The sequence below is a fragment of the Botryllus schlosseri genome, chromosome 10, assembly GCF_051294905.1.
Source record: "Botryllus schlosseri isolate E-star chromosome 10, Bs_hap1, whole genome shotgun sequence".
Taxonomy (NCBI): domain Eukaryota; kingdom Metazoa; phylum Chordata; class Ascidiacea; order Stolidobranchia; family Styelidae; genus Botryllus; species Botryllus schlosseri.
The window spans coordinates 20,782,167-20,804,146 of NC_137245.1; the positions used below are offsets into that span (position 1 = coordinate 20,782,167).

Below are 21,980 nucleotides of genomic sequence, written 5' to 3' on the forward strand. Positions count from 1 at the left end.
GTTCCGTGCTTGGCATTAACTTTCAGTGGCATCATGATATATTTTCATGCGATAGACAAATGAACGTCCGACTGGCAAGATAGTCGTGGGTTCGGTCGGTTGACTGACACATTCTTACCGCAAATATCCACGAAGCCCATATCATTTCCACATTTCTGTATTCCTCCTAACCTGTGACCTATGTTCGCCCCTGCAGATTTGTCTTGACGAGATCAATATTGCCTCATGACACTCCAATTATTATCACGTGTGTATCTAATGTTCCCAACAAAAGGCCAAAAATAGTTTCTACTGTTTATGGACAGTTTTAATCGCGTTCAAAGGTTCTCGATCGAATTGCAACGAGTATAGAAATCCATATACATTCGCGATATGAGACTTGAGAAGCGACGCTTTGCAGTGGTTCTCAACCTTTTTGCCTTCGCGGATCCCCCACCAAGGCCCCCCTTTGGACCCCCTCCACACACACACACACACACACACACACTAACACACAAACACACACACACACACACACACACATTTTTACTTCAAATTTAGCTCAATTTTCGTGCAAGCGTCATCTGTCGTGTGTAAATATTATCTTTAGGCTGTTGATAAACAGTGACAAAATGACTCATATTTATTAGATATATTATTTATGTAGAAATTAGGAAGAGTTTTATTATTTCAATGCGAATTATGTAGCTGCATTTCTTGATATACGCAGCCGTGTTTTGAAAATCCGTGCCGTCGATATGAAGGACTGCCGAAAATGCCTTTCCACAAAGATATAGGTGTTGGCGAATGTCATAATAACCCGTAACGCGTCTGAAGACACCTTTGAGTAAATGATCGCAATATACATGGCAACGAAATTGAGCAAAATATCTTTAATAATAATATAACATTCTGTCTAGTCAATTCTATCTAGCAGCTCATCTTGAAGATTTTATGGAATAGCGGTTTATCACAGGAGAAATGGATTTTTTGAAATATTTTTTTCCAAAATGCCAACAATACATCTTTAAACAGCACTATGTTAGCATCAGTAGGCAATTGGCAATTTGACAATGAAAATGAGTTTGCACAGTAGAATATTTCATATCAGCGCTTCTGAAGTTTTAACAGTTATGAAGCGAAACTGCGTCGTGATTTCTCCGATTAAAAAAATACAAATCAGGTTATCGACCATTTGCCAAATTTGGAGGCTAAGCGGGCCCCTGGAAATGCTTCGCGGACCCCTAGAGGTCCGTTGACCCTGTTGCAAACCACTGCTTTAGGGTAGGCCCTATAGATCTGTTAACAAATGACACTTGACACACCTATCCAGTCCGGTGTTGGGACGAATCGAGCCAACTTTTTCAATCACTTGACTTGACTCGAGCCACTTTGCAAATATGAATTGACTTGACTCAGACTCGTCGTTTCATAAACCTGAATTGACTCGTGACTCGAAACGTAATTTTCGACTCAATTACATTAGCCATATCCTGAAGCTTTATAAGTGTGGTATTCTAGAAGGGGGTTCTATAAAATGAACCGTACCAGGAGTGCAAATCTTTGTGCCTTAGATTTAAAAGGCTAATTATAAATTTCACACACATGACCTTTCAGGGAAACACCTAATTTACTCATAACCCCGCGCCTCTCTATACGCAATATATGCAGTCTGCATCAACAGCAAGAAACTATCAGAGAGATATTTCATGGTCTGTCCGATATCCGGTATCAGATATACGATCAAGCATCGGCGTCAACTAATGGTACGATGCAATAGTGAGGTTTAAAGTCAAAGTACAATCAGGATACTTGTCATTGCTGAAGACTGTGATGTTCAGGCACAAATCAAACTCATTCCGGGTTCAAGAATTCATCATTTCTCTCATGAGGCTTCGCGGCCCGTTAGATTTTTTCACGACCTCCAGTTTGAGAACCACTGTATTAAAGCTCATGCTGTCGTATACTAATCTAGCACTGTATGTCTGAGGGATGATTCAGTGATGCAGAGGATGCTTCATTACCAAGGTAATACACAATATATAATCTTACGGTTGATCACCAAGAGTACATACAGTTCATACCAAGAGTAATATATATTTAACGACAGATATAATTCCAATACTTTCTTCTTACCATTGGCGCCTCTTAACCTCGGTTTTCCGTATATATCAGCATCGAAAAACATATTTACCAATGGCTACGAATATTCATGGAACGACATTTCTGTCAAGTATAGTGATTAATCCTCATAATGGCAACAAAGCACTACGAAATAGTCATTGTTCAAATATACGAAACTATTTTAGATGACGTGTATCAGACATCATTTTCCTTGTGACCAAAATTGTTACATGGAGGCTGCTCGAATATTCGACTCCACATCGTACTCCGTTTATCTAAATCCAAAACAGCTTTCCTACGAATATAATAAAATGACAAAGTTCCAGATCATAGATACAACAAAATAGGAGTATAGAACCCAACTGAAGTCACGATAGTTGGAGAGATATAGGTTATGACGCGAAACAAGAGACGTAGGTTACAGCAACATAGAACGGAATGAGCGTACTTACGTAAGGGGTCGGCAACCCCCGGCAAGCGTGCCATAGCACGCGAGATGATTCTTCATGGCACGTCAAATGATCTGACGCACACAAGATATTATAAATAGGGCTGGGCAAAATCGAGTACCTGAGTGATTCGATTCTGAATCACATAAAATGCTTCGAGTCGAGTATCACCCATTATGACGTCACAACAGAATGTACTATGTCAAAGTTCAAATATGTACCTTTTATGCCACCGAGAAGAACATAATGCCTGTTACCCGTCACATTAATGATACTTCGGTATGTTTTCGACCATACCGACTTCATTGCACTTCTTGACATGTTGTGGAACGATCATGACTTCGGATATGTGTTATTTCCAGTAACGTGCGTAGCTTTGTACTATGTCTATCATGCTACGACACGGCCAATCAAGGTTTCAAGGCTTCCTCAGTGGAAAATATTATCAAAATTGTAACTCTCGCTGGTTCATTAACTTTCAGTTGCGAGGAGCGTGCAATTTCAGTACTCGAAAAAATCGTCTTTTACTACTCGACTCGAATCATTAAAATTAATACTCGATTCAGATTCGAGTACTCGAATCATTGTGCCCAGCCCTAATTACCATGTTTTTGCAAAAAGTGAAACAGAAGTTTTTTTAAGTGTACAAAGCACGTAGGCTCGATAGGTTATTTCGTAACTCAACACAAAATCGAGTCTTTTGAGGCAGATTTTATTTATCTTGGAAAATTTTCCGCGCTCGCACGATTTACTGAACTTGATTTCTTGGGGAACTCCCCAAGAGAAAATATTTATATATGGAAACAACTTTTCAATCATGCATAATGTGCAGAAATGGGTCCACCCGCATTAGCAATTATGAAGGAACGGCAACCTAATATGGTATGAAACCGCCGGACACTTTAGTGCAGGGGCGGGCAACATACGGCCCGCGGGCTGGATCTGGCCCGCGGACAGTGTTTCGTCTTACATGATAATGTGGCCCGCGTCCCGAGTCTGCCGACATTCCCCACTATTTGCTTACTTGGTCAAATTATAGTGACTGTATGTTATTATATACGTGTATGCAGGGCCGTAACAGCACTTCGTCAGGCCCCCCCCAAAACTTTGGTCTTGGGCCCCCCATAGGGTTATAGACCGAACGTCTGGGGGGCTTCGCCCCCCAGACCCCCCTCCGGCGATACGCTGTTTACCTCTATTAATCATATTCATTGGGAGTTTATTTGGTGAGTCGGCTTTGGTCGCCTAAGCGCGCCATGCGCGCAAAACTTCTAGAATTCATGATTTCATCGGTCAATATGATTGGGAATTGCATACATTGTTATCAATTTTTATCTTCTCTCTGGTCACGTAATCAGATTTGCCGGTAGAGCTGAGTGAGGTGTGTTTGAAAAGGTAGGACCTCTCAATAATAATTAAACATCTTCGGGCGTATACCCGTTGGCAGGAACAAAACAGCACCTCGTCAGGCCCCCAAAAACGTGGGTCTTGGGCTCCCATAGGGTGATAAAACGACCCCCCCCCATCACGTTGTTCGCGTTTGTCACGAAATTACCCGTACTGTACTGGGAGCTAGCGCGAAGCGCGAAAATTTTCGATAATTTATGGTAAAATCGGTCAATCAGATCGGCGACTGCATATATAATATGCTATCAATTTATTGTCCTCTCTACTCACGTAATCAGATTTGCCGGTAGTGCTGAGTGAGGTGTGTTTGAAAAGGTAGGACCACTCAATAATAATTAAACATCTTCGGGCGTCTAGTGCGGAGCGGATCGACAAATTCTCTGGTCCGGCTCCGATCCGGTTGTGCAATTCTCTGGTCCGGCTCCGATCCGGCTCCGGCCGCATCAGGAAAAGTACTGATCCGGCTCCAATCCGGTTCCAGCCAAAAATGAAATAGTTCGGCCAGAAATCCGGCCCTACTCGGTACGGAGGTTCCGTGAATTGATAAATATGCCTCGTTTATATTCACACTGGCTTGGTGGTTATTTACGTGTGATTGGTTGGTAGTTATATAGTTATAAAAGTTATGCTTATCCATAAAGATTCTGGCCGGATCAAAAAAGTAGTGATCCGGCTCCGATCCGGCTCCGGCCGTAACAGAAAAAGTACTGATCCGGCTCCGATCCGGTAAGGTTAAAATTGTAAAAATCCGGCCGGATATCCAATCCGGCTCCGGTCCATGCTCCACACTAGCGTAGCTTATACCCGTTGACAGGAACGAATCAGCACCCCGTCAGGTCCCCAAAATCGTGGGTCTTGGGCTCCCATAGGGTGATAAAACGACCCCCCCCATCACGTTGTTCGCGTTTGTCACGAAATTACCCGTACTGTATTGTGAGCCAGCGCGAAGCGCAAAAATTTTCGATAATGTATGATAAAATCGGTCAATCAGATCGGCGACTGCATATATAATATGCTATCAATTTATTGTCCTCTCTACTCACGTAATTAGATTTACCGGTAGAGCTGAGTGAAGTTTCTTGAAAACGGGAGGGCCCGTAAATAATGATTAAACATCTTCGGGCGGGCGGAACCGTTGATATGACTTCGTTACATGATGTTATTTCGTGACTTCCAGTCTGCTATATCAAAAAATGTAGAACCGCCCAAACGTAGGCTTCTAAACTAAGAGAAGCACACGATTTCAAATTGGTATTTCTTCACTGGCATAAAATTTTTCCCAGCGGGATGGTATTTGTCTTGTGAGGTTCAGATTGCAAAGACATGAACATTCGGCGCCAGTCATTTAGGTGCCTATGGACAATTAAACCTATATGTATTTTGTATATATAGCGAAGTCTTTGATCTGCTTAAGGGCATAGACCTTTTCGGCCAAGCTTTTCTCGCTGACAATCGTTCTGGCACACTTCTTGGAGTCGCATGTTATATGGCCTAAAACTTGATTGTATATCTTGGTGGGTCGTGGCGCGGTAATGGCCCAATACCCAATAATAAAGATAAATGGCTACTTGAATATGCGCGCAGCGCGGAAAAATTTTGAAAAAATAGCATAAATTTTCAAAAAATACTCTATGATTTATGCTAATTCACGAAATAATTTTGGGCCCCTCATCGAGCTCGGGCCCCCCCCAATTGGGGGGTTTGGGGTGCGGCAGTTACGGTGCTGCGTGTATGCGCAGCGTGCGAGAGTAGAGCTTATGTGTAACTTTGTCCGAAACGAGAAGACTTGCATTATCGGCATTTACGATGTACTCAACCCTAATGTCGTTTGTGGTAATCATGGTGTTTGTCGACTACAATGGTCATTTACACCAGACTGATATTTCTTATTTTTGATACCGTAACCGCCGACTTGTGGCACGGCACACTTCTATGCTTTTGCAAGACACCGCTCATGATATAGGGGTCGCCAACTCAAAACGGGTCGCGGGCCACTTTTCAAATTTCATAGAGGACGCCGGGCGCATGAATTCAATACCGGGATTAATTAGTCCGCACAGTTGAACAACGACACTATCTCGTCACCTACTCAACCCTAATGAATTGATATCTTGGTAAATCTGGGGTACCGGGCTTATGGAACGCCTTGAAATCTTAATTAGGGATTGCACCGCGTGTGATTGATCAGAGAGAAGCAGACATGGTGGTGCCTGTATGCTATCCTCATTATCGGCGAGAAATGGCTTTGAAGTAGGGTTACCATACGTCCTCCGAAGCACCGAAGTAAAGCTCCGGCGGGTATTTCGGGAGCTGAGCCGGAAAGATGACCTTTTTTCTAGTCAACCACCTGTAAACGTGAAGGAAAACACTGCATTTTGGGCGCTGAGCGAGAAATTTGACCTTTTCTTTTGAATTCTGGGTTTGAAAATTTCGAAAAAGTGTCCTTCTTTCCCGATTCCAAAATATGGTACCGTAATCCTATTTGAAGTAGGGTTACCATACGTCCTCTTTTTTGACTTTTTTGAAAGTGTCCTCGGACGACGCCCTTTGTCCTCTTTTTTGAGAATGTAGGTCATAATTATAGCAGAATGCGACTGATATGCCGTAAATCAGCGGGTATTTCGGGAGCTGGGCGGAAAGTTGATTCTTTAGTCAACCACCTGACAATATTTTGAGGAAAAAACGGTATTTTGGACGCTGAGCGGGAAAGATGACCATGTTTTTAGTCAACCGACTACAAAGTGGGAAAAATTTACCATTTTTTGAGAATTGCTCTCCGGTTTTGCAAGCCTGAAAATTCTGAAAAAAAGTCCTCTTTTCAGATTTCCAAAATATGGTAACCCTAATTTGAAGTGACATTGCTGCCGTTAAAATACATTCATTACACACGATTTATTCCTTGTATATGTGGATGAATGGGCGAATAATGTATCGATTCAGCAATCCGACCCGCCAAGTACTTAATTTTCCTATATCCGGCCCGCAGACTGGAGAAGTTGCCCGCCCCTGCTTTAGTGCAATCTACGGGAGCACAATTACAGTAGGCTATTATGAACCGGCATTTCGGCGCTGTGTATTTTCACGCAAGGACACACCACCAAGAGAGACATAACGTTTCTAGAAACATGCGACCATGCGACTCCGTGATGCGTGTGCGCTGCCGAAATGATTGGCGGGGACAGTGAATAAAATAACCGTCGCGTGTTGGCCAAAACGTTCGACATTGATATGTCCACTGTCCAGGCGCCGAATAGTAAATGCATCCCAGCTCGAGCCCCACGGATCAAATGAGACCCGCTGAGGAAAATAATGAGCGCCGTGTCGAAATGCGAATTTCAAATCGTGATCGTCTCACGAAAGGAGATATTTTTTTAGTTTCGTATGACACGTGTAAGCGATTCCAATATGTCTGAGCAACGACCTTTATCTCTTTAAAGCAGCCTAAAGAGCTTTGCAGACAAATCTAGTGTCAGACCAACCCTAGTGCGACATCAAACCAACTTGTATGATACAGGGGCCGGTGGGCACATTTTCCATCATCAGGCTATATATCATCGTAACAACATTGATTTGCCTGTCACTTATTGGCTACGGTACTACGGTTTGGCACGCGACTTGGTAATATTATGACATTTTGGCACGCTGCATTGAAAAGGTTGCCGAGCAACAATAATTGTGGTCGTCGTCAATTACTAGCCTACTCATGATTCGCCAACGCTTTATGGTGCAGCCTGTCCAAGGCGGGTTAATACCTGAGTGATTCGATTCTGAATCACGTATTATGGTTCGAGTCGAGACGAGTAATCGATTATTCCATATTATGACGTCATAACGAAATGTAATATGTCATAGTTCAAATATGTATACCTTTTATGCCACCACAAAGAATATAATGCCTGGTGTCCATCACATTGAAGATACTTTGGTATTTTTTCGACCATACTGATTTCATTGCACTTGGTGACAATGTTGTGGGATGATCATGACTTCGGAAATGTGCTATATCCAGCTACGTTCGTAGCTTTGTACCATATGTTTCGTATGCTACGATACGGCCAATCAAGGTTTCAAGGCTTCAACAGTGAAATTTAGTATCGAAACCATAATTATCGTTGATAAATTAAGTTTCACTGGCGAGGAGCACATAATTTCAGTACTCGAAGACATCGTCTTTTACTACTCGACTCGAATCATTAAAATTAATACTCAATTCAGATTCGAGTACTCGAATCATTGTGTCCAGCCCTAGTTAATACAAATGATTGTTAGATTACGAAGGCAAAGAATTGAGTGAACAAAACACACGTCAATAAACGCGAACAGCGCTGCTTTACCAGTCGGATCCGTTCGCGGGCCGCGAGTATGTTTGACATCCGCGTGTGATAGTACATTTGATACTGGCTTATCTGAAAATAAATTGTCCAACATTTATGCACCATATCGCTCGTCACATTAGATCTGTATGATCCGTATTAAACTCGGAGGTTTCTGGCGTATTCGTTGAAGCTTACCGACGAGGTGATTCAGTGCAAATCAATTGTCAAGCGCTACCAAGTGATTCAAAACAAGGGACAAATAGCATTGAGTTTTGATGACGCGAACGAAGCTTTCCAGATCCATCCTTCTGTGGCATAATACCATTGCCGGTATACGTGTGAATGGGTACGTTAGTTCTCACTCTCACTAATGAGAGACATTGCATTGTCTGAGAAACTGATGCTATTTATACAATCACCGGTGCGACGCGAATGTATCTTATGTTCAAATCAAAAACATCAACGACGCTGCATATTTTCTCGAAAAACGATTCGCATACCTTCGTTGATCAGGTGCGCGAGGAAGCCTCCATGGAGTTTCTTAACTTCGTCTCGAAAAAATTTGAGGTTGCCTTCCAGAAGCACGAGAAGGAAGTGGTTATAGAGCTTGCCATCGATAGGATATTGACCTTTCTCGGCGTGCATGTGCTGCTGGGATTGGGTGGACTGTTCAAAGTTTCGGAAGTCGTCGGTAAGTTTCAATCATTCTGAACATCGCAGGCAATAAACTGCAGCCTCATATATGTCTCATATGTGGGGGCTTTTGACAGCCCGGTAAAAGAATGTGAAACAATTGCAGGAACTGATATAAATTCCCACCCACAGTGATACAAATCCAAGATCATAGCAATGGGCGTACCAGCCATTTTGGTGGGCTGAATAAGACCAGGTTGCTACAACTACAATATTCGTTGTTTATTCAATTATATCGCAACAACCCGGACTCAACAATTAAGCTGATGTGTCGGCAACTATAATGCTGACATATTCCATCCCCAGCCGACACTATATTTTCTAGGTGACACATTCGATTTGCTGAAAGACAACGTAGCCTGCTATCCGACGAGTACAAACTCCACGCCGGGCCGTTCATTCGTGTTACACGCACAGTCGTTCTGTTGGGAATCGACAAGAACCTATCCGGGTGAACCTGAAGCCATACAAAATGGAAAGAATCTATTGGAAAACACAGTGTTGATAAAGACCTTATTCAAAAGTTTGCCTTACATATTCATGGCAGAGGTGAGCATAGATATAGATGTTGATAACGCGACACTAAAATATTTTACCGTATTTCTTGTTGTTGTTAGGCGGCACTACTAGCAGTCCCCGGTGCCTACTGGAATATAGCAGTCGGACCTAGACTAACTGGTCTTCTAACGTTTATGTTACATTTTTTGGAAGACGTATACAAATCATTGAAAAATATCAATGCTGGATTATATCGAAGGTGCGTCAATAGGTTATAGCCTGCAATTTTAGTCGTGTTTAGCATAGTTCATTTCTTCTTCACAACCTAAATTGTTTGATAGGCGACCTTACGACAAAGAAGGAAACTATCTGGACGGATGGCGTCAATTCAGACCGAGGTATATTGCAATCGACGTAGCTCATACAATAAAATGGCTACAGAATCGGCTATTGCAAGGCCGAGACGGCTCATTCTGTAGTGATAGGCCGTCAGATCATTAAATAGCGAGGGCGATGGTATACCAGGGTTGTAACCAAGTCACAAGTCAATCTCACTTTTACAGTTTTGATTCGAGTCGAGATATTTTCAATTCACCACCGAGTCAAGTACGAATCCAAGTCAGCGAGCAGAGGATCGAGTCCAAGTCCTGGCTCCTGGTATTATGACTCGACTCCCAGTCCAAGTCATTGAGTTGACTGCTCCGTTTCCAGTTAATGCCTTGTTAAACCCACTTTTTAAAACTCTGTTTGGTTATATCGAATGGTTCGCATTTATAATATACTAATTTTCCTCCCTTTTAGCAGTTTCTGGTCGCTTTTCAAGCACCAGTGCGTGCGTGTTGTCTTTGATAAGTCTACTCTACACACAAGAGTGAACATTGCGGGCCAAATCATAATTTGTGTATGACAGACTAATATACATGCATGTGGAGATTATTGTAGAGGATGATGGATAAAGTACTCATTTCCTTGGTGCTACTCCAGTAGAAGTAATATCGTAAATTTCCTTAATATAGAAGTAGATATTTCTAAGTTATCCCAAAACCATTTCAAGAAGAACTGCGCAAAACAAAACGAGCGGGGGTACTCCTAGTGTATGGTTGCTATACGTCCGGATTCCCTCGGCACATCCGGGATTTAGGTTTAAAAGTCTAGAATTAGCAAAATATAACGTACTCAGTTGCAAGCTTATGAGAGGTCGCCAACATCTTCAGACAATTCTAAAAATTTGACGGTAACTCATTACCTATGACGTGCTACTACACTGACACCATGCACGAAGATGAACAATATCTTTAGGCTGATCGTGTGACTGGTGGGGGTTGCATTTAAAACAAACATGTTTAGAACAAGGCCCTTGTTTAACACATTTTTATAAAGCCATGACGTCACGAATATTCAATTGTGACGCCATAGTGGATTGACATTGACAATTGTAAATACATCTCCTTGACGAAATACCTACGGACTATAGCTGTTGAACCGACTATTTTGAGGGTTCCAACCATCCTATATCGTATAGGTCGGGTTTATCGGATGAAAATGGTTCGTAGGCTCATACCACATGTTTTTTGGAAAGTATTTACACAATTATGACATGATTTCACAACTTAAAAAACACAAAAGTGCTTTTGTTTAAAAACACTGTTTAAAACATGTTTTGAACAAAGTGTTTTAAACAACCATTCGTTTTAAATGCAACCCTAGACGGCGATGTCAATCGTAGTCATTGCAATGAAATGGACTAGCCACTAGTGGTTTATGGCTGAATTGACTTAGTGGCGGCTTGTCACTCATTATAGCATTAATTGACACCTAAACCTACGTGCCAGACATTTATTGACCTGCTTGGGCACTGTCGATATCGGTTGCATAAGATCGAAAGAGCTCTCTGCGTCACACCAATTTACCTCGATATATACAATTCCTACGTTGTGTCTGACATTCACATTTCAAGCCAATAATTCGATAATGAATCATATTCACCCGGCAATTGGGTTACATGTTTTTTGCTCCGATTCCTTCATATTGCGATTATTTGGCGCAACGGCGGTATCAATCACATAGCCAAAAATCTGCAAAACAGTCCGTGTGGTGATTTAGCTGAAAATGCTAACATTAAAAGAGGCCTAGAATTAAACTATCATAATCTTGATCATCATATTAGGACCTATAGTTGGCACCGTTCACAAAGCGACACTTCGATTTTAGTAGAAATCTACTTTAGTTAAGTCAGTATAATAATTTGTCCCGGATTTCGCATCCTAAAATATGGTAATCCTATGCAGTTCGAAAAGGTAGTTGGCGAGTATTGCATGGCGTAATTAATATTAGTAGCTATAGGTGGATGTATACTTGTAAAATTGCAAAAAGGTGACTTACATGAGAATGAACACTATGAGCAGCCGGCAAAATTCGTCTATCTATAATGCTAATCAATCTAACGCCCAGGTATAAGGTAGGATACTGTTGGTAAATGGGTGAGTTGAGTCTGTATAGCGCAAGTGTACAAACCCAACTTGTACACTCGCGATAAGTAGCCTATAGAAGAGAATATTTACTGACCACCTCTGATAGTAGAAGACCCTAGAATTATCAAGAAACTTGATTGCGCAATATATATTAATAACTACACACGACTCAGGTACAAGGCCGAACATCAAGGTATCACCGCAGGAAAATCGAAATCTGAGAAGAAGAAAAAAGCTGTCTTGTCAAAACTCACAAGTCCGATGGAAATAGTGGAGGCTTTGGTGCAAGGGGAATTCTCAGAAGACGAAGATAGCGATGACGAACAAGACCAGGTTAATTCGAATTAGAGCACGGCCTAATATCGGTTCGCCAATAATACGGAGACGATATCATAATTTGAAAGAAATATCGGTATTGACCATTCGAGGCAAAAATATGGGTAGTTTTCGTAACGTCGCAGCAGCTTTTGAGCATGACACATAATTATTATAATCGACAAGAAATTATATTACTAGTGGGCTTATATATCATTGCTTTATCTTTGCAGCCACCTTCATCGTTGGTGATTCCTCCCTTAGAGTCACTTGACAAAGTGTCGCCACGCTCAAGAGCATGTCCTGTCCAGTGTCGATACCATAGGGCAGACCTGAGCAAACTGCGGCCCGCGGAGCGATTCTGAGTGGTTCGCAAAAAGTTGCTTCGAATTCAAAACATAAAACTAGGGATGGGCAAATCGAGTAACTGAGATATTCGATTTTGAATCACGTAATATGCTTCGTGTCTAGTATCACTCATTATGACGTAAGAGCAGAATGTACTATGTCAAAGTTCAAATATGTACCTTTTATGCCACCACAAAGGACATAATGCCTGTTATCCATCACATTAAAGATACTGCGGTATTTTTTCGACCATACCGATTATTATTGTCCACTTCTTGAAAATGTTGTGGGATGAACATGCCTTCGGAAAAGCGTTATTTCCAGTAACGTTCGTAGCTTGGTACTATGTCTCGTATGCTGCGACACGGCCAATCAAGGTTTCAACGCTTACTCAGTGGAAAATAGTATCGAAACTATAATTCTCGTTACTAAATTAACTTTCATTTGCTAGGAGCGTATAATTTCAATACTCGAAAAAATCATCTTCTACTACTCGACTCGAATCATTAAAATTAGTATTCGATTCATATTCGAGTACTCGAATCATTGTGCCCAGCCCTACATAAAACCTATACTTTCGAATGTTGCTGCGTGGACCATAACCATAGCCAGCTGAATCGGAAATTTGTTTACTTTGAAGTCTGTTCATTAACATACCACCATTACGCACCCTACGTTCTTCGCATACGCAATTCAGATTAAAAATAAAGTTAATGCAACAAAGCATGCCGTAAGTCATACGAAGTAGGGTTACCATACGTCCTCTTTTTTGAATGTGTCCTCGGAGGACGCCCAAATTTCCTCTTTTTTGAGAATTGGTCTTCTTTTTTAAGAATTTTGGTTAATTGTATGTGAAAATTGGACAGAGATATATCAAATCAGCACTCAAGTAACTCTCCGTCGGCATTCGAAAGACGAGCCAGAACGACGACCTTTTTTTAGTCAACCAGCTACAAACTCGGAATAAATTTAACAACTTTCCGGATTTTACTCTGATATTGTAAGTCTGAAAATTTTGAAAAAGTGTCCTCTTTTCAGATTCCCAAAATATGGTAACCCTACACCAAGTCACTCTTTCCATATAGTTCTTACATATTGTCCTATATGGTGTGGACACAAGCAAATTTCACGGCTCAGTGAAATCGTTCTTCGTCAAACTTTCCATTTGGTCAAAGGCAAGTTGACGGTAATTTTTGACAGGCTTGCCGAGCATTTAATTTGATAAAACGGATATCAATCGTAAGCTACCGCGGTACTGATTGCGAAAATATAAATTTTATTAACCTTGTGGTCCTGGAACCCCCCAAAATCAGCCTCGAATGTTTCATTGTAAAGGAGTTTGGTATTGTGACGCGACCATGAGGTCTGCGCATCTCGGGAGCATGCGCGCACGAGAGTGGGAGAGTGAATGCTCTATAGCAGGGGTTCTCAACCTGGGGGGGGCGCCCCCCTTGGGGGGCCGTGAAACATCTGAAGGGGGCGCGAAGAAGCGGTCACCTGAAAAAAATTTTACCTACGATTTACCTACAGTGCACGGGTGTTTCTTTCTAGACCCAATTTCATATATTTTTATTCTCTCATCAACATTCATAACCGTCCATACCACCAAACAATCTGTTGGGGTTGCTAGCACCCCAGTCGGATTTTATGATATGACAATAAGGGGGGGGGGCGAAATTTTTAACTATCAACAAGGGGGGCGTGTCTAAAAAAGGTTGAGAACAACTGCTCTATCGGTTCCGACACAATGACCAATGCGCTCGCGTTTGGCGCTTCCGCTCACCTGCTCCCAGACCTCCGAGGTTGCGTCACAATATCAAACTCCGTTACAATTCAACATTTGAGGCTGATTTGGGGGGTCTATATAACTCTGAATGTCGAAGTTGAGAAATTTAGCAACGGACGGGTAACCGGCCGGAGCAATGGGTAGCTAACTAACTATTCTCATTAACATATACCCAAGGAACCGCTCTTGGTTTCAAATAGGTTGTGGGAATTGACATATAGTCTTCAGGGGTAATGATGATTTATAAGTTGAGCTTAACAAGGTGTGTTGAGTCAAAAAAGTATGGGAACCATCGGTCTACCATGTTCCAAACTTAAGCATATCCATGTACAAATGCAGTGTACTCTTGAGACTGCAATTTCACCACCTTACAGTCAAAAAACCAAAATGAAAATGCTATGTAAAATTGTCTTTGTAACCAGCTTTCATATGATACACTACTAGCCTGAATATTTTTAAAAGGTCTTGCTCAAGTCGCATTGTAAATTGTGGAACGCTTGACCGATTTCAGACAATCGACCAAGTTTCGCCTTAATTTAACCTTTAACACTACACCGCATCAATGTTCCCTCTAAGCTGCGCACGTGCGCAAATGCGCAGTGCTCAAACGGTCTCTGCGCACAGAAAATCTAAGCTGCGCACAAAAATACGAAGTGACGTTTTTTAAAGTCGTTGCGCACTATGTTGTCCGGTGAACCACGAATTTTTCAAGAATTTTTTTAGCGCTATGCGCGATTTAATATTGTCAGATATCTTGGTTATTGGGTACCCTTTCGCAACAAAAAATACGCATGATTTATAGAAATAGGCACTTGGGCGTCGGCCATTACCGCACCACGACGCGCCAAGACATATGAAGTTATAGGATATGTAACATGCGACTCCGAGAAGTGCGCCAGAACGATCAGCAGCGAGAAAACCCTGGCCGAAAAGGACTGCCTTGTGCTGACCGAAAACTTCGATATATATACATATATGTTTAATTGTGCATAGGCACCTAAATGGCTGGCGCCAAATCTTCCTGTCCTGGCGATCCAAGTCCCACAGCAAGACAAATGCCATATCGAGGGAACATTATTTTCCAGTAAAGAAATACCAATTTGAAATCGTCTACGTCTTTTAGTTTTGTACGATTAGTTTGGGGCGATTTCAATATCGTTTGACATAGCAGATAAGAGGTCACGAAATAGCATCATGTAACGAAGTCATTATACCAACGGGTACGCCCGAAGATGTTTTATTATTATTTAGAGGGCCTATCTATTCCGACACACCTCGCTCTATCAGCTGTACCGGTAAATCTGATTATGCGAGCAGAGAGAGGATAAAAATTGATAGCAATATATATGCGATTCCCGATCATATTGACTGATTTAATCTTGAATTATATAATTTTTCGCGCTTCGCGCGTATAGGCTTCACAATCACTCAGCGGGTACCTGAGGTAGATGATAGGTACCTGAAAAAAGCGCATAGCACGCGGGGGGATCTGGGGGGCGAAGCCCCCCAGAAGTTCGTTTTATCACCGTATGGGGGGCTGGTTCCGCACTTTCGTCCAAGGGCCTGCGCAGTGAGTTGACGTGTTTGCGCAGACTCGTGAAAAATTAGAGGGAACATTGCACCGCATGGTATTTAATACCGCATGGGAATATAGACCAATAGACTAGCTACTCAGAAAACCCAGTTCCAAATCTCAACTGTAATCAAACATCTCTTTACACCATTTCGAATTTGACATTGATAAACCTGATTGATGCAGAGCTGGAATGAGCAGAAAATCGTCAATTTTTCAAAATGACGTAATTTTGACCACGGGGATCAATTTTCCTCAAATAAACTTTATTGTCTTCGAAATTAACTCATCTAAGCATGTACCAAATTTCAGAAGATTTGAGAATGTGGTGCATGGTTCCAACTTTTGTTGTCCAGGTTGGGAATCAGTCAGTACCGCGGTGGATTTCGATTGATATCCGTTTTATCAAATTTAATGCTCGGCAAGCCGGTCAAAAATTACCGTCAAATTGTCTTTGGTCAAATGGAAAGTGTGGACGAATTTCAGACGAACTGCTATGTCACCAAGTTGCACACTGCTCGGAAGGCAGCGACCAAGACTTTGTAGTACTGTATCCCAAATACATTTCAATGTCTTTAATAGAAAAATGTGGATAGGGGTTTAAGAATAGTTTCAAATGTATCATGAGTAACATTGTTTCGAATTATGACGGCAAATAAATACTTTATATGATAAATAATTCATGCTGGTAACGTCATATTTTGCGATAAGAATAATGTTATTTTCCAATTCTCCACTAGTTGCTGACGATTACCCCTGACGAGTGTCAGCCGAAAATATTCGGGCTCATTTCAATATGAATATACTATTCAATTGTATATTGAAGTTCTGTACCTCTAAGAAGCTCTTGATAATTAACGTTCGCTTTCTCAGTTCCTAATATCAAAATAACCACTGAGCAGCATTTATTAACAATGTAACTCATTTCTTCCAATTTAGAAATAAAATTAATACGCCGCAGAATATAGTTAGAATTTTTGACTCGGCCCGCTAACATATGTTCTGCTTCTCATTTAGTCCGCGTAGAAAAATAATTGCCCACCCTTGCCATAGGGTATGGTCAGTTTGATCACTCGTCAGATCATGCTTCAATGCCGTTTGGCCGAATGGCGAGATAGCGCAGTGGTATAATCCGCGGCAGCAACACCAATGGGTGCGGGTTCGAGTCCGACCGAGGTCGACTTCCGAATTCCGATACCTACGTGTTGGAGGTTTACCTAGGCTCCTCCTCGCCTCATCCGCGTCAGCGGTGTCTTACAAAAAGCCTAGAGGTGGACCGTGCTATAAGTCGGCAGTTACGGAAAATAAGAAGAATCTGGGCCTGGTGTAAATGACCATAGTAGTCGACAAACACCATGAATACCCCAAAAACAAATAAATGCCGCTTGGTACTCAGCATGCTGATATGTGTGAGCATTCCTGTTATGTATTTTAGGCCACTGCAGAAGACACCTCGAAAAATCTATACGGAGTCACTGATCGACAAATATTTTCGATGCTTTGTTACGAAAATTTTGCCTCGTTAAGCTACCAACCTTACATAATGTCAGTGGAAGCTTTAACCTCGACCAAATCGGCAGAAGGTCACAGGCGTGGGATTGTGCCTCTTAAGAAAGGGATACTTGCTCAGCTGTGCCATAAGGAGAACTTTTCTGGAACATATTTGACAAAATGCTATATGATTCGATATACACTCAACATTACATTAGGATCAATATTAACTGTGTCGAGCTGGATTATATTCCTGGGAATGTTCTTGCCGGCGCTTCGCACCAAAGCATTTTCGTAAGTACCTTACTATGTTGACAGTTGCCATAGTTGTCCTCTTTTTTGAGATTTTGTCCTATTTTTTAGAGCGATAGTCCTATGTTTAAAGCTTTGAATTGAGCTCGACTGCTCCAAATTGTCCGAGAAGAAGGTATTATAAACACATCACCATAATGCAGTGAATATCGACTTCACGACACTGATTTCAGCTAGTGTAGCTTTTTGGTACACTATAACCAGTACAGTCACTTCTCACCCGTCAGTAGGACTACTAAAGAAGAAGTAGCTATTTCCAAGGACAACCAAATCGATTCCAAGTGTAAGTGCGGTTGTGTTATTGTAAGCAGGGCCGTAACTGCCGCACCCGAAACCCCCCAATGGGGGGAGGCTGAGCTCGATGGAGGCCAAAATTATTTCGTGAATTAGCATAAATTATAGAGTATTTTTGAAAATTTATGCAATTTTTTAAAAAATTTTCGCGCCGGGCGCGATTTCAAATTGCCAAATATCTTTATTATTCGGTACTCTTCCCCCAAGAAAAAAAAGCAAGATTTGAAGAAACGGGCATATCGCCGTTGGCCATTACCGCTCCACGACGCACTAAGACGTATAAAGTTTTAGGCCATGTAACATGCGACTCCAAGAAGTGTGCCAAAACTATCGGTAGCGAGAAAACCTTGGCCGGAAAGGAATGCCCTTATGCTGGCCGAAAACTTCGTTATATATACAAAATACATACAGGTTTAATTGTCCATAGGCGCCTAAATGACTGACGCCTAATGTTGCTGTCTTGGCAATCTGAACCTCACAAGACAAATCCCATCCCGCAGGGAAAAATTATATGCCGGTGAAGAAATACCAATCTGAAATCGTGTGATCTTTTAGTTTGTACGTTTGGGCGATTCTATATTTTTTTGATATAGCAGACAGGAGATCACGAAATAACATCATGTAACGAAGTCATACCGACAGGTCCGCCCGCCCGAAGATGTTCAATTATTATTTACTGGCTCTACAGTTTCAAAGACACCTCACTCAGCTCTACCGGTAAATTTTATTACGTGAGCAGAGAGGACAAGAAATTGATAGCAATAGATGCAATTCCCGATCTGACTGACTGATTTTATCATATCGCTCATAGCGCTTAAGTGACTTCTCGCATTAGAAGTTTTAAATATAAGGCCGACGGTCCTGAACTTGAGTATTGCTTTCAGAACTACATTCATTGCAGTAAAATTAATTAACTCGAAGACAATTCGTGCGCCCCTTATTAAGAGTTAACGGCACAATAGCAAGCATATAAAAAGAGATTCAAGCACACAAAATGTCTACTGCAATGAATGTAGTTCTGAAAGCAATTTTGTACGCCCTTGAGAATGTTTGTACAACCATCAAAAAATTTACTTTTGGGGGCGTCCACGCCGGCACATTTTCTAGCGCAGTGGTTCTCAACCGGGGGTGCGCGAAGCATTTTCAGGGGGTCCGCGAAACCTCCAAATTTGCAAAATGGTTGACAACTTAATTTGTATCCTTTTAATTAGAAAATCACGAGGCAGTTTCGTTTCATAACTGCTCAAACTTCAGGACTCACATAAACTCATCTTAATTGATAATAGGCTACTGATACAAACACTGTTGTTTAGAGACGTTTTCTCGGGGTTTCCGAAAAAATTGGTAGCAAAAAATCCATTTTCTTCTGTGATATGAATAACCGCTAGCCTATTCCGAAGATGAGCTGCTACATAGAAACGACTAGGGTGGACGATATATATATGTTCTGTTGGAATGGATTTCGGCACCCGTTCATATTAAATCAACGGGTTGGATTTTCAGGACACGGCCCTGTGGGCTATGTCAAGGAAATGCAGCTTGGATTTCGCTACAGTAAATATTTGCACAAATCAGATGACGTTTGCACGATAATCGAGATATATTTGAACTAAAACTTTCATATCCGCGTGCAGCCCCAAATTTTGATGGCGGCGACTAGAAAAAAAGGCCATCACTTTCGGCCAGACGTCAATACCACTGCCTCATTGCCGGTGATTACCATTTTAGTCGAATGATGCTCATAGTTTGGATGTCCTTCAGTCTTGTTAGCCTATATGTCGGCGGCAATCCTCCTTGTCGGATTTCCCAGAGGCACTCCTGAGCAGTCTAACCGGCGTCGAGGTCGAGAACCACCGCCCCGCACCCACAGTTGATGTCACAATAATAGCCAATAACAAAATGTGGTGAAAGTATAGTCATCACTGGTATTCGATTAGAAGTATAAAGTCGCAAAGTTCTACTCGTGAAAACGTAGAGATTTTCAAGTGAAAAAGAACTATTCTAGGCCTAGTTTCGTCTTAAAACTGTAAAGCGGTAGTCTGAAAGCTTAACCAGTTTAGTAAGCCGTACAAGTAGACAAACCTACGGAGTAGCCTTCTCCGAAAGCAGCAGTTCGTTACTAACAACGATCACCTCTGCCAACAACGGAGTACTCAGTAGGCCTAGAACATGCTTCTGGGTTGGGCTTTTCATAATGATTTGCAGTAATCATCATAATAGTATTCGTTGACCGAGCTGAGAATTCACGGATTCATATTCCCGAACTTCCAGATGTCTCTTGCCGACGAGTGGAGCGACCGTCGTGTGCGTGCTGAACAAGCACTGGGACATCACAGTCCTGTACCTAATCAACGCTATCCTACTGACGACGCACCTGCTCCTCTCCGTCTACCAGGCGCACTTCGTCCGCTATGGCTCAAATCGCGGAATGTGCTACTTTTTCGAAGACGTCGTAGACTCCTCCAGCGTAGCACTGCAGTCGGCCGCGACCGCTGAACAGAACTTGAAGAAAAAATGAAGGTGTAATCCCTCGGGCATGAATGGATTTATTATATTTGTTTTCTTCGGTCCATCTGCATCAGGGATTTTACGCAAAAGCCAGTATTGGCCTAGGTGTTGATTTTGAAGGTGTTCAATACCAAAGATGAATGACAAGATTTCATATGCTATATCATATAACATTGAGCCAGGTTTTAATGTTCGCATAGTACAGTGGTGCGCTGATCCAGTCTCATGAGTTCAGCTAAGGTCACGACGGACCCACCGGACTCACACTGATTAGCTGCAAATATTCAGTATAATCCTATCTTGTTTTGTTTCAAAATCGTGTTTTCATGGTTTTTGTCTTTTGACACTGTTGATGCACAGTTCGTTTTGTACACCAGTATGATATAGTAATGTATGAGATCTGTATGTGGCAGATTTGCTTTTTGTGGCCCAGCGAAAATTCTGAGTTCGCCGAAGGCTAGGACATTATCATAAGGATTCGCCAAGTCAGTGTTAAGAATCACGGTCGTGTGCGTGATAGGCTGGATCAGTGCTCGCTCTTCAACACCTTATTTGGACTGGTGCACCCTCAACACTTGTATCACCGACTCGCGCACCTCACCATCGAAGTCAGCAGATGTGACAACTAAATAAATAGTCACTACTACCATCTGACTAGCCTACATCAGTGGTTCTCAAACTTTTTTTAGACACGCCCCTTTGATGGCAATGAAAGTTGGCGCCTCCCTTATCGTCATATCAACAATAAAAATTAAGAAGAGGTACCAGAATGTTTGCAGTCACAACGCATAGTTTAATGGCATGGAAGGACGGTTGAGAGACTTCTGGAAAATGAAAGTAGGACTATACATAGAGCAATAATTCTGAGCTGGATGTTCACTACATGGCCTTATATAGGGGAGATGTGGTACCGATGGATCACTGGGACCGAAAATACTTTGAAAATTCTATATGATAATTCCATGATTACACTCCGTGAACTTGTCTACAATTGCATGCTGGCTAAAGCTTTCCTCACATACAAAAAATTCGACGTGCGCGAGCTATGGGGTCTCTCACAGATGATTTTTGTTTTGGGGGGTGTAAACTAAATTTAGATCGACATATACATTTTTCTTTGTAACCTTCAACACGAACAAACCAGCAATCATTTTTATTGTGAAGTGTAGGGCTTGTATCAGGCTGTATAATGGCACCTATAATTTTTTTCAGTACTTTCCTTGAGTGGACTTTCTTTCGATTCATGTATAAAATTCGTAGGGTGGGACCGATGATACAATAGCCAAATGAAGCAAAATAATCAAGCATACTAATCACGAAACAAATGAAACTTGCCTAGGCCTACGTACAGAAAATCTTTATGTAATAATTGCATATGATGTTTCATCGCTATACCGAGGTATTTGGAAGTCACAC

General features: G+C 41.8%; 1 protein-coding gene across 2 annotated transcripts; it reads left to right on the forward strand.

The window, feature by feature from the left end:
• The first annotated feature begins 8,373 nt into the window (after window positions 1-8,373).
• Window positions 8,374-20,974, forward strand: LOC145448625 (uncharacterized). 2 transcript variants are annotated; one of them, XM_080327067.1, is made up of 7 exons: window positions 8,690-8,966; window positions 9,294-9,517; window positions 9,586-9,725; window positions 9,808-9,864; window positions 12,111-12,270; window positions 17,395-17,744; window positions 20,328-20,974. In XM_080327067.1, the coding sequence occupies exons 1-7, from the start codon at window positions 8,708-8,710 to the stop codon at window positions 20,572-20,574; spliced, it is 1,437 nt and encodes a 478-aa protein (XP_080183193.1). In that variant the 5' UTR covers window positions 8,690-8,707; the 3' UTR covers window positions 20,575-20,974. The 2 variants fall into 2 exon arrangements, with proteins under 2 accessions (XP_080183194.1, XP_080183193.1); XM_080327068.1 differs by lacking the exon at window positions 9,808-9,864 and having other exon boundaries at window positions 8,374-8,966.
• Window positions 20,975-21,980: the final 1,006 nt, after the last annotated feature.